Below are 14,090 nucleotides of genomic sequence, written 5' to 3'. Positions count from 1 at the left end.
CAAGCCGTCCCACCAGCGGCAAGGTGACCCTAAATTGGGACGGTACCTATACTGCCTATATTAAAAACCTTACTGTATATCAAAGTTGAAGCAATGCATATAAAAGGGTAGACAAATAGGACCGGGTCCCAACTCCAGACCACGGGCCTGGGTGGTCTGGAGTTGGGACCCGGTCCTATTTGTCTACCCTTTTATATGCATTGCTTCAACTTTGATATACAGTAAGGTTTTTAATATAGGCAGTATAGGTACCGTCCCAATTTAGGGTCACCTTGCCGCTGGTGGGATGGCTTGTATACTTTTTTTGATCAAAAATAGTTCACTAAGTACCCTATATTTATTATGCAACTTTGCTTTACATTTATATATAATGATGGTAGGGTATGAGATATATTTTTGTCTTTTGTAGGTTTTGTTTCTTTTTTGCTAGTGTGAACATGCTCCTATTTCTTGCATGTCTACCATCTTAGACCTCAGTTCACATTGCCTGGTTTTTTGTCTTGTTTGCATTCTGTGCAATTTAAGGGTGTGGCATCCCCTTTGTTGAGCTGACTGGTATATATGTAGCTTACCACGGGCCTGGGTGGTCTGGAGTTGGGACCCGGTCCTATTTGTCTACCCTTTTATATGCATTGCTTCAACTTTGATATACAGTAAGGTTTTTAATATAGGCAGTATAGGTACCGTCCCAATTTAGGGTCACCTTGCCGCTGGTGGGACGGCTTGTATACTTTTTTTGATCAAAAATAGTTCACTAAGTACCCTATATTTATTATGCAACTTTGCTTTACATTTATATATAATGATGGTAGGGTATGAGATATATTTTTGTCTTTTGTAGGTTTTGTTTCTTTTTTGCTAGTGTGAACATGCTCCTATTTCTTGCATGTCTACCATCTTAGACCTCAGTTCACATTGCCTGGTTTTTTGTTTCAAGCAAGTGATGCTCAATCAAACTCACCTGTGGCAAGTAACAGGTGTGGGCAATATGAAAATCACACCTGAAACCAGATAAAAAGGGGAGAAGTTGATTCAATCTTTGCATTGTTTGACTGTGTGTGCTACACTAAGCATGGAGAACAGAAAGAGGAGAAGAGAACTGTCCGAGGACTTGAGAACCAAAATTGTTGAATAATACCAACAATCTCAAGGTTACAAGTCCATCTCCAGAGATCTTGATGTTCCTTTGTCCACTGTGTGCAACATAAATCAAGAAGTTTACAACCCAGGGCACTGTAGCTAATCTCCCTGGACGTGCACAGCAGCGAAAAATTGATGAAAGGTTGCAAAACAGGATAGTCCAGATGGAGGATAAGCAGCCCAATCAAGGTCCAAAGACATTCAAGCTGTCCTGCAGGCTCAGGGTGCATCAGTGTCAGCACAAACTATCCATCAACATTTGAAAGAAAAGCTAGACTGCAGTTTGCCAAATGTACATGAATAAGCCAAAATCTTTCTGGAAAAGCGTCTAGTGGACAGATGAGACCAAGATAGAGCTTTTTGGTAATGCACATCATTCTACTTGTTACCAAAAACGGAATGAGGCCTACAAAGAAAAGAACACAGTACCTACAGTCAAATATGGTGGCGGTTCAAAGATATTTTGGGGTTGTTTTGCTGCCTCTGGCACTGGGTGCCTTGACTGTGTGCAAGGCATTATGAAATCTTGGGTCACAGTGTAGTGTCCAGTGTCAGAACGCTGGGTATGCATCCTAGGTCATGGGTCTGCCAGCAGGACAATGACCCCAAAAATACTTCAAGAAGCACCCAGAAATGGATTGAAACAAAGCGCTGGAGAATTCTGAAGTGGCAGCAATGAGTCCAGATCTAAATCCCATTGACCTCCTGTGGAGAGATCTTACAATTGCTGTTGGGAGAAGACGCCTTCACATATGAGAGACCTGGAGCAGTTTGCAAAAGAAAAGTCCAAGATTCCAGCTGAGGTGTAAGAAGCTGATGGTTATAGGAAGTGATTGATTGCAGTCATTTATTCCAAAGGGTGAAACCAAATATTAAGTTGAGGATGCCAACAACTTTGTCTGGTCTATTTTGGGGGTTTTGTGTGAAATTATGTCCAATTTGTCTTTATTCTCTATTTTTTTTTGTGTTGATCCAATACACACAAAGGAAATAAACATGTTTATAACAAAACGTGTGAAATTACAATAATTTTCTGAGAGAAATACTTCATTTTCCGGAACAATTTCAAGGGTTCCAACACTTTCGGCAATGACTGAATGTAATATATATATACACTGCCCAAAAAAATAAAGGGAACACTTAAACAACAGAATATAACTCCAAGTAAATCAAACTTCTGTGAAATCAAACTGTCCACTTAGGAAGCTACACTGATTGACAATCAATGTCACATGCTGTTGTGCAAATGGAATAGACAATAGATGGAAATTATTGGCAATTATCAAGACCCCCTCAATAAAGGAGTGGTTCTGCAGGTGGGGATCACAGACCACATCTCAGTATCAATGCTTTCTGGCTGATGTTTTGGTCACTTTTGAATGTTGGTTACGCTTTCACACTCGTGGTAGCATGAGACGGACTCTACAACCCACAGAAGTTGCTCAGGTAGTGCAGCTCATCCAGGATGGCACATCAATGCGAGCTGTGGCAAGAAGGTTTGCTGTGTCTGTCAGCGTAGTGGCCAGAGGCGGGAAGGCTGGAGGCGTTACCAGGAGACAGGCCAGTACACCAGGAGACATGGAGGGGGCCGTAGGAAGGCAACAACCCAGCAGCAGGACCGCTACATCCGCCTTTGTGCAAGGAGAAACACTGCCAGAGCCCTGCAAAATGACCTCCAGCAGGCCACAGATGTGCATGTGTCTGCACAAACGGTTAGAAACCGACTCCATGAGGGTGGTATGAGGGCCCGAAGTCCACAGATGGGGGTTGTGCTCTCAACCCAACACCATGCAGGACGCTTAGCATTTGCCACAGAACACCAGGATTGGCAAAGTCACCACTGGCGCCCTGTGCTCTTCACAGATGAAAGCAGGTTCACACTGAGCACATGTGACAGACGTGACAGAGTCTGGAGACGCCGTGGAGAGCGATCTGCTGCCTGCAACATCCTTCAGCATGACCGGTTTGGCAGTGGGTCAGTAATGGTGTGGGGTGGCATTTCTTTGGAGGGCCGCACAGCCCTCCATGTGCTGGCCAGAGGTAGCCTGACTGCCATTAGGTACCGAGATGAGATCCTCAGACCCCTTGTGAGCCCATATGCTGGTGCAGTTGGCCCTGGGTTCCTCCTAATGCAGGACAATGCCAGACCTCATGTGGCTGGAGTGTGTCAGCAGTTCCTGCAAGATGAAGGCATTGAAGCTATGGACTGGCCCGCCCGTTCCCCAGACCTGAATCCGATTGAGCACATCTGGGACATCATGTCTCGCTCCATCCACCGTCACGTTGCACCACAGACTGTCCAGGAGTTGGCGGATGCTTTAGTCCAGGTCTGGGAGAAGATCCCACAGGAGACCATCCGCAACCTCATCAGGAGCATGCCCAGGCGTTATAGGGAGGTCATACAGGCACGTGGAGGCCACACACAATACTGAGCCTCATCAGGAGCATGTCCAGGCGTTGTAGGGAGGTCATACAGGCACGTGGAGGCCACACACAATACTCAGCCTCATCAGGAGCATGTCCAGGCGTTGTAGGGAGGTCATACAGGCACGTGGAGGCCACACACAATACTCAGCCTCATCAGGAGCATGCCCAGGCGTTGTAGGGAGGTCATACAGGCACGTGGAGGCCACACACAATACTCAGCCTCATCAGGAGCATGCCCAGGCGTTGTAGGGAGGTCATACAGGCACGTGGAGGCCACACACAATACTGAGACTCATTTTGACTTGTTTTAAGGACATTACATCAAAGTTGGATCAGCCTGTAGTGTGTTTTTCCACTTTAATTTTGGGGGTGGCTCCAAATCCAGGCCTCCATTGGTTAATAAATGTGATTTCCATTGATGATTTTTGTGTGATTTTGTTGTCAGCACATTCAACTGTGTACAGAACAAAGTATTCAATGAGAATATTTCATTCATTCAGATCTAGGATGTGTTATTTGAGTGTTCCCTTTATGGCTCTTGGAAGAAGCTGAGGAAAAAAACAAAAGCGGGAAAATGGCCCCGTCTAGAAGGGGTTCATGGCATTTGACCGCATGAATGTGACCACCTCCCCTTATGTGACAGCTGGACTCGCCTGCGCGCTGTAGGACATTTTCGGACGGTCTGTGCTCTGCAGCCCACATGACAGGACGCAGGCTGCCACAAACAGCCCCACACGACGCTGCACATTGTTTCCACCGATATTTATTGATAATCCTGTTCTTTACAGCATGTCTCTGCTCCTGGCAAAGCTGGATGAAAACCTACATGGTGGCCATTGCATCTTCCACAAGGTCATTACCCAGCTGGTCTGGACCCGATTGACAAATTGATAACCAGGCCATGTAACCCAGCTTTTCCTACATCCCTGAATGGCGCAGACGTAACAAGACCCAGTAGTATTACATTATATCAGTGACCGTCACCAGGGACAGCAGTGTGACATCAGACTCGGGCTGTCACCCCACCCGGCTTTCTCAGACCTAGATGTGTTTTTTTTTTTCGTTCAGGGGGTGCAGAGGTTTTAACTGCATGGAGGAGGACAAAAGAAGTGACCGTATATATCAGAACGACTGCACAATGTGACCTCTCTGGCCTCATCACAATGGCTGGATGCTCTCGGAGCGGAGGGGCTATGAGACATTTCTTAGCACTCTGTGGGCCGTTCAGTGGATTTTATTGCTCATCGGTATTAAGGAGTCTATAAAATGCCTTAATATGAAAGAGCCGGATGTGGGAACACTTCCCCTTTAAATGTCTGTATCACGACCAGTTCCAGTTACTATATGGCCAGTGCGGGATCATTACTGCTCCATCTTGCGGTGTTGTCTCGCCTCCTCTTCCTCCTCCCCCGCGGATGTTCTTCTTTCCTCTTCCTTGGGTGACGCCGCCTCTACCTTCGAGGGAAGAATCTCTTCCTGTGGACCGGCGGTCAGTCTGAAGAGAACCGGCAGCTGGGTGAGGACGGGGTTGGTTTCTTGAAGGTACTGGATCCATTTCCCCAGCGCTCTCTCGTCTCCAGATCCTGCCATGCACATGGCGTAGACCGGACCCTCCTCCACTGCGAACAAAAGCCAAGATGTCACCTGGATGTTTAACCCCATGACTTTCTGTCAAACATAACTAATATATATTTGAATATTCTTTCCTTTCGTGATGCTAGGTCAGTGATGACGAACCTTTTAGAGACCGAGTGCCCAAACTGCAATCCAAAACCCACTTATTTATCATCAAGTGCCAATACGGCAAATTAACCTGAATATTGAGGTTTTAGTTTAGAAAAACAACTGATACAAAGAGCAGAGAAGGGTAGCATAGAGCAGCCACAGAAAGGAGCAGGGGTATGAGACCGCAGAAATAAAGAATGTGCTCACCCCCATCTTGGTATATGCCCCTATCCATGTATACATTGCTGGCCAAAAGTAATGGCACCCCTGCAAATCTGTCAGATAATACTCAGTTTCTTCCTGAAAATGATTGCAATCACAAATTCTTTGGTATTATTATCTTCATTTAATTTGTCTTCAATGAAAAAACACAAAAAGAATTGTCCTAAAGCCAAATTGGATATAATTCCACACCAAACCTAAAAAAGGGGGTGGACAAAAGTATTGGCACTGTTTGAAAAATCATGTGATGCTTCTCTAATTCGTGTAATTAACAGCACCTGTAACTTACCTGTGGCACCTAACAGGTGTTGGCAATAACTAAATCACACTTGCAGCCAGTTAACATGGATTAAAGTTGACTCAACCTCTGTCCTGTGTCCTTGTGTGTACCACATTGAGCATGGAGAAAAGAAAGAAGACCAAAGAACTGTCTGAGGACTTGAGAAACCAAATTGTGAGGAAGCATGAGCAATCTCAAGGCTACAAGTCCATCTCCAAAGACCTGAATGTTCCTGTGTCTTCCGTGCGCAGTGTCATCAAGAAGTTTCAAGCCCATGGCACTGTGGCTAACCTCCCTAGATGTGGACGGAAAAGAAAAATTGACGAGAGATTTCAACGCAAGATTGTGCAGATGGTGGATAAAGAACCTCGACTAACATCCAAACAAGTTCAAGCTGCCCTGCAGTCCGAGGGTACAACAGTGTCAACCCGTACTATCCGTCGGCGTCTGAATGAAAAGGGACTGTATGGTAGGATACCCAGGAAGACCCCACTTCTTACCCCGAGACATAAAAAAGCCAGGCTGGAGTTTGCCAAAACTTACCTGAGAAAGCCTAAAACGTTTTGGAAGAATGTTCTCTGGTCAGATGAGACAAAAGTAGAGGTTTTTGGGAAAAAGCATCAACATAGAGTGTACAGGAAAAAAAATGAGGCATTCAAAGAAAAGAACACGGTCCCTACAGTCAAACATGGCGGAGGTTCCCTGATGTTTTGGGGTTGCTTTGCTGCCTCTGGCACTGGACTGCTTGACCGTGTGCATGGCATTATGAAGTCTGAAGACTACCAACAAATTTTGCAGCATAATGTAGGGCCCAGTGTGAGAAAGCTGGGTCTCCCTCAGAGGTCATGGGTCTTCCAGCAGGACAATGACCCAAAACACACTTCCAAAAGCACTATAAAATGGTTTGAGAGAAAGCACTGGAGACTTCTAAGGTGGCCAGCAATGAGTCCAGACCTGAATCCCATAGAACACCTGTGGAGAGATCTCAAAATGGCAGTTTGGAGAAGGCACCCTTCAAATATCAGGGACCTGGAGCAGTTTGCCCAAGAAGAATGGTCTACAATTCCAGCAGAGCATTGTAAGAAACTCATTGATGGTTACCGGAAGCGGTTGTTCGCAGTTATTTTGGCTAAAGGTTGTGCAACCAAGTATTAGGCTGAGGGTGCCAATACTTTTGTCTGGCCCATTTTTGGAGTTTTGTGTGAAACGATCAATGATTTGATTTTTGCTTCATTCTCTTTTGTGTTTTTTTCCTTGCAAGCAAATTAAATGAAGAGAATAAGACCAAAGAATTTGTGATTGCAATCATTTTCAGGAAGAAACTGAGTATTATCTGACAGAATTGCAGGGGTGCCAATACTTTTGGCCACCACTGTATATGCCGCCCTCCCCCCATCCTCGTCAATATTCTCCCTTCCCCCATGTCCATGTATATATGCTTCCTCTTCCACACTCCATGTATATATGCTCCCTCTCCCCCACTCCATGTATATATGCTCCCTCCCCCGTCCATGTATATATGGTCCCTCTCCCCCACTCCATGTATATATGCTCCCTCCCCCGTCCATGTATATATGGTCCCTCTCCCCCACTCCATGTATATATGCTCCCTCCCCCGTCCATGTATATATTCTCCCTCCCCCACTCCATGTATGTATGCTCCCTCTCCCCCGCTCCATGTATGTATGCTCCCTCTCCCCCGCTCCATGTATGTATGCTCCCTCTCCCCCGCTCCATGTATGTATGCTCCCTCTCCCCCGCTCCATGTATGTATGCTCCCTCTCCCCCGCTCCATGTATGTATGCTCCCTCTCCCCCGCTCCATGTATGTATGCTCCCTCTCCCCCGCTCCATGTATGTATGCTCCCTCTCCCCCGCTCCATGTATGTATGCTCCCTCTCCCCCGCTCCATGTATGTATGCTCCCTCTCCCCCGCTCCATGTATGTATGCTCCCTCTCCTCCGCTCCATGTATGTATGCTCCCTCTCCCCCGCTCCATGTATGTATGCTCCCTCTCCCCCGCTCCATGTATGTATGCTCCCTCTCCCCCAGTCCATGTCTATATGCTCCCTCTCCCCCAGTCCATGTCTATATGCTCCCTCTCCCCCACTCCATGTCTATATGCTCCCTCTCCCCCACTCCATGTCTATATGCTCCCTCTCCCCCACTCCATGTCTATATGCTCCCTCTCCCCCACTCCATGTCTATATGCTCCCTCTCCCCCACTCCATGTCTATATGCTCCCTCTCCCCTACTCCATGTATATATGTACGCTGACGTCAGCTGCTGGCCTCTGATTGGCCAGCAGTGTGTATTGCGGCGCACGGGCCTGGCAAGTTCGTGCCCTGCAATACACTTCAGCTAGATGTGCGTCCGAGAACACACATCTCGCTGAAATAGTGGGGCTGGCATTGGCACTCGGCGGGCTCAGAGTTCGCACCCGCTGGGCCTGATCCAGTAGCGCTAGTGCTGCGGCGATGGCACAGGTTCGCCAGCACTGTGCTAGGGGGTTAATGTCCCCCAAACCCATGGAGTTGAAGGCAATCTACTAAAAAGCAGGAAATATCCTCGCCCCTCCTCAGTGACCTCACACACCGGTCCCCTCAGGCTTTTTCTGACCTCCATCATTCTCACCTTCATCCACATCAAAGCTCAAGTCGTCCCCGAGATCCCTCTCCAGATCGAGGTCCAGTTGCAGGGGGTAATAGAGACATCTCTCGGGGTCTACCTCCTCCTGCATAACGAGCAGATGACAGTCACCACCACCTTATCAATGACCGGACGTAGACCCCACATAGGCACCGAGTACCCACCTTCTTTATGGCGCCTGGCTCTGCACGAAGGACGTAGTATTGGACGCAGGTTTTCTTCAGCCACAGTGGGAACGGACCTTCAACTATTACAGGGAAACTGTGATCATGGTCGGCCAGGAGAGACCTCTGCTCCGGAGACTGGATACCTGGGGGGAAAACCAGACATGGTGTGCAGCCGACATCACACTCTCTCTGACACTAGATTTCAAAAACTGATCTTCTCATGAGTCCGCCCTCAGTTAACCTCCCTAATCCTGACATACCACAGCTGTCAGGCTGCCGCCTGCTATGTCTGTGCAGTTACTCGTCATTCCTTCATTCCCTATATCCAATCACCTCAGAAACATCTCCAAAATCCACCATTTTCTTACCATATTGAGTAATATAATTTATATTTCTGTCCAGCCGCTACACCAATACTTCCATCCTGTGCCAGTCATTGCACTGGTTGCCTATCCGCTACAGAGTTCAATATACACTTCTCTCTCACCCACAAAGCTCTCCACAGTTCTGCTTCGTACTACATCTCCTCCCACTTCTCTGTCTACCATTCTACCCAGTCCTTTCCACAGCGCTGCAACATCCTACTACATCTCATCTATCTACCACCATTCCCGTGCTCCCCACAGTGCTGCACCGCCCTACATCTCATCTATCTACCTTTCCCATCTTCTTCACAGTGCTGCACTGCCCTACTTCTCATCTATCTACCACCTTTCCCATCTTCTCCGCAGTGCTACACCGCCCTACATCTCATCTCTGTCTACCACTCTGCCCATCCTCCCCACAGTGCTGCACCACCCTACATCTCCTCTTCCTAATCCCTGTCTACCACCTTTCCCATCCTCCCCACAGTGCTGCACTGCCCTACATATCCTCATCTAACACCATTTTTGTGCTCTCCCAATTCGCTGCACTGCCCTACATCTCCTCCTCATCGGTCTACCACCTTACCCATCCTCTCCACAGTGCTGCACCGCCCTACATCTCCTCCTCATCTCTGTCTACCACCCTACCCATCTGCTCCACAGTGCTGCACCGCCCTACATCTCCGCTTCCTCATCCTCCCCACAGTGCTGCACTGCCCTACATATCCTCATCTAACACCATTTTTGTGCTCTCCCAATTCTCTGCACTGCCCTACATCTCCTCCTCATCGGTCTACCACCTTACCCATCCTCTCCACAGTGCTGCACCGCCCTACATCTCCTCCTCATCTCTGTCTACTACCCTACCCATCCTCTCCACAGTGCGGCACCGCCCTACATCTCCTCCTCATCTGTCTACCACCCTACCCATCCTTTCCAGTGCTGCACCACCCTACATCTCCTCCTCATCTGTCTACCACCCTACCCATGCTCTCCACAGTGCTGCACCGCCTTACATCTCCTCATCTGTCTACCACCCTACCCATCCTCTCCACAGTGCTGCACCGCCCTACATCTCCTCATCTGTCTACCACCCTACATCTGTCTACCACCCTACCCATCTTCTCCACAGTGCTGCACCGCCCTACATCTCCTCCTCCTCATCTGTCTACCACCCTACCCATTCTCTCCACAGCGCTGCACCGCCCTACACCTCCTCATCTGTCTACCACCCTACCCATCTTCTCCACAGTGCTGCACCACCCTACATCTCCTCCTCCTCATCTCTGTCTACGACCCTACCCATCCTCTCCACAGCGCTGCACAGCCCTACATCTCCTTTTCACCTCCATCTACCACGCTTCCTCTCGTCAAATAGTCGGAGTCCCCCTTTTGTAATATCGCTGTGTCATGTACATACCCACAAGATGTGTATGCTCCTGGACCATGCCATCCTCACACACCTCTGATGACGGCAGCTGTATAGAAACCGTACAAGTCATCATTTACATACGTGGCTACGGTTTATGTCAGATCCGAAGTAGTCTAATTGCAAGGTATCACACGGCTTCTGAGAACAGGAGGCCCACATTGCCATTTACAACGGATAAGTGGCCGCCCATGGTGGTCTATAGATGACAGCATACTAGGGATGAAGACCGCAGTCCTCCCAGTGGTCCCTCCACCACCAGTAAGACTGTTACAGAGGATATGCCAGAAAAGTAACATCAGAACCGCCCAGGCTATCAGATTCTGTGTGACGATCACTAGTGGCCACCATTATAAGTCTCGGCATGTGGGGTATACATTTATAAGGTTTCATGCAGATGTGGCCCTACACCAAAAATGGAGGAAATATTTTTTTAAAGGAGAGAAATCGATTATTTTAGAATAGAAGAAAAGCCACCAGAAATAGATAAAGATTCTTAAATGAACATTAAAAATGTGAAAACGTATCTTAAATATCTTTCTTCTAGGCTGAGATATGATCATTTGAAGTAACAGGTTCTAAGCCTGAGGCTGCACTACTGAGATTGTGAGGACCATGTAACATTCAGATTTCTGTTAGTTGCACTGTTGTCATGGAGATCTTGTTTGAATCCGGATCATGAACTATATCAATATTTACATCCTAACTGGCTGGAATGCTGTCAGTTCTGTGTGGACGTTGCTCAAAAATCTGAATCTCTCAGTAGTGCAGCCTCAGACTTCGGGCCTGTAACTTCATGAGCTCATATCTCAGAGTAAAAGTAAGATATTAACAAGCGGTTTTCACATTTTTAAGGTACAATAAAAGGGCCTTCTCCTAGGTCTCCATTATCAATGAAATGACGAATTTCCTGATAGTCACCTGGTAAACTGTCACTTGGGCGTCTCTGTCTGCGGCTATTCGCTTCAGGCAAACTTTTGAAAGGGCAACGGGATCGGATTCTAGGTGAACAGGCACAGGGTACGGGTTGGCATGCTTAAAACGGGGAAACCAATAGAGCATCCGCTGGTACTTCTTCACAGGGTGACTGAATTTCCCAAATGTTTGTGCGAGGAGGAAGAAGGTGTGCTTGTTAGGGGTGACACCTGTAAGAAAGAGAAACAGTTACTGCCAGTCGAAACCGTAGGGGTAAACCCACCTGTCTGTGTCACCCTGTGGTGGAGGACCAGACTCCATGTCACATAGCTCCTCCCTCCTGTCACCCTGTGGTGGGCGCAGCAGACTCCATGTCACATAGCTCCTCTCTCCTGTGTCACCCTGTGGTTTGGAGCAGCAGAATCCCTGTCACATAGCTCCTCCCTCCTGTGTCACCCTGTGGTGGGTGGAGCAGAATCCCTGTCACATAGCTCCTCCCTCCTGTGTCACCCTGTGGTGGGTGGAGCAGAATCCCTGTCACATAGCTCCTCCCTCCTGTGTCACCCTGTGGTGGGAGGAGCAGAATCCGTCACATAGCTCCTCCTTTCTGTCTGTTACACTGTGGTGGGAGGAGCAGAATCCCTGTCACATGGTCCTGCCTCCTGTCCATCACCCCATTTTGGGAGGAGCTATACTGTACTCCATATTTACCATAGTACTCCATTTGATCCAGGACCCTGACGGCACACTCCTGCTGTCGGGGGTAATGGAGGAACATGGTCTGGACAAAGTTCTGAGGGACGAACACCTCCTTGGGGAATACATCCAGCAGTTTGTTATAAACCTCAAGGTCTTTCTCCACCCCGAACTGCGGCATCCACCTGAGCGCTGCCTCGATCATCTCGATGTGTCCTCTCCTCCTCACGTCTCGGCCACAGAACAAGTCGAGCACTTCCACAAATGAGGCCTTGTCCCTCTGTTCCTTTGCAAACACGTCTTCAAACAGAGCTACCGTTTTTGACGGCGGGGAAGTCACCGGAGGGCCGGGTGAGGACGAGGTGTGGGCAACCCGAAGCAACTGGGACTGCAAAGTAAATAGAGACAGGGGGGGTCACCCAGAATGGAGTCACAATCTATCATCATCATCATCATATGTGCAATTCAATGCCGAGCTTAAACACAGCAGCCAATGCGAGCAGGAAGAGCTGCTGAAGTGTAAATCAAGGCGAAGTGAGGCAGCAGCTAGCCAGTCACACATTTGATCATCTGGCTGCGATTTCATTGCTTCCAGGTTATAGTAATTTTGGCTTTATGTATCCGAATGGTGGCAGAGCGCAGTCTCACACTCACCTTTGCTCCCTGGGGCACCACCGCTGGCGTCTGTCTGACCCCGGCACATAGCTTGTGGGCAGCAAACAACAAGCGCAGGCTCCTCATCCTCGATTATCTACAAGAATAAGATCACGTTAGTGGGTTCAGAGGTCACTTTCATTTCTTAAAGGGGTTATTCCCCGTCTTCATAGATGGATATTGTCGGACAGTGCTGGTAATTACAGGCCGTTTTGCAATTTACTGCGTATTAAAATCTGCAGCCGTTCATGAGATATTAACACTTTTCTTTACAGCTCATTGCCTTGGAGACCGACCACCGCTGCAAGAATACACGCAGTGCTCTTTCCTATCGAAGTTGCAAGTGCTGCTGTGATGCTGCCAGGATCGCCGGAGTGCGCAGTTACCTCCTAATCCTGACCAGCTTCAACACAGCGCTTAGAATCTGGAAAGAAGCGGTGGTCGGTCTCCACGGCAACAAGCTGTAAACAAAATAAAAGTGTTAATATCTCAAGAACGGCGGCAAATTTTAAAAAGCTGCAAACTTCAAAAGAGCTTGTAATTCCCAGTGCTATCCGGCCACATCCATCTATGAACAGGGGGAAAAACCCTTTAAAATCTGTGATTGCTGTCAGGGAATGGAAGACACTTCTCATACAACAGTAACAAACCCTCAGCTGTGAGATGCACTAAGTGGAGACTCTGGAAGCAATAAAGAAGGTTTGCTATTGACAACATGCAGACACAGAAAAGGTTGTCGGGGATATTATATGGGGCAGTGTGGTTGTCACTGGTCATCTGGTACCAGAGGTCTGAATGTGACATATAATCATCATCTCCATCCTATCTCCAGCCATGTGTCACCGCCACGTGTCACCGCCACATACACAGAGACCAGCGCTATCACCCCCGATGCACACATAGCCGTTTACCTGCGCACGAACCGTAATGTCAATTTGCATCTATGGGCGCCGCCATCTTTGAAAACAGCGACGTCACCGGCCTGAAGCTACCTCTCGTCACTAGAGGCCTAACTCTCCGCTGTTATTTTTTATTTTCCTCATTGCCGGCGCCATTTTGCCGGCTCCGCTGTAATGTATGGTATTTCGGACTCCAACAAAATGGCCGCCGATCACCCTATTGTTACATCTTAAATAATTTTTATTTAAAATCGATAAATTGCCCAATAATTCACGTCTGCGAATATGATACAAATGAATGTTGTGTATTTTGTTACAGTTTTAATTTGGATTAACTATGTCTGGGAAAGCTGGGTGATAACTAATATGGCCGTCATTGTACCCAGCTTTTTCACTTTCCTGATTGGTAATTCTGCCTCAGTATGCAGTGATATAGCCAGGGCTACTTTATAGCTACAAAACTGCTCACATTCACCAAGCAGGAGTTTGGGAAAGCAGGCTGACAACTCGCGTGGGAGCGCTA

General features: G+C 47.9%; 1 protein-coding gene across 1 annotated transcript; it reads right to left on the bottom strand.

Annotated features, from left to right (window-relative positions):
* Nucleotides 1–4,786: 4,786 nt before the first annotated feature.
* On the bottom strand, nt 4,787–13,703 carry ECSIT (ECSIT signaling integrator). The gene is made up of 8 exons (XM_073654264.1): nt 13,580–13,703; nt 12,669–12,765; nt 12,030–12,402; nt 11,325–11,548; nt 10,395–10,452; nt 8,607–8,752; nt 8,428–8,527; nt 4,787–5,186 (listed from the first exon to the last, which is right to left on the bottom strand). Exons 2-8 carry the CDS (start codon nt 12,753–12,755, stop codon nt 4,930–4,932), a joined length of 1,245 nt encoding a protein of 414 aa, XP_073510365.1. The 5' UTR covers nt 12,756–12,765; nt 13,580–13,703; the 3' UTR covers nt 4,787–4,929.
* Nucleotides 13,704–14,090: the final 387 nt, after the last annotated feature.

Source organism: Phyllobates terribilis, unplaced genomic scaffold (assembly GCF_046119375.1).
Source record: "Phyllobates terribilis strain yellow unplaced genomic scaffold, ASM4611937v1 Scaffold_11__3_contigs__length_659146591, whole genome shotgun sequence".
NCBI lineage: Eukaryota > Metazoa > Chordata > Amphibia > Anura > Dendrobatidae > Phyllobates > Phyllobates terribilis.
This window is presented reverse-complemented; position numbering and strand designations above follow the sequence as displayed.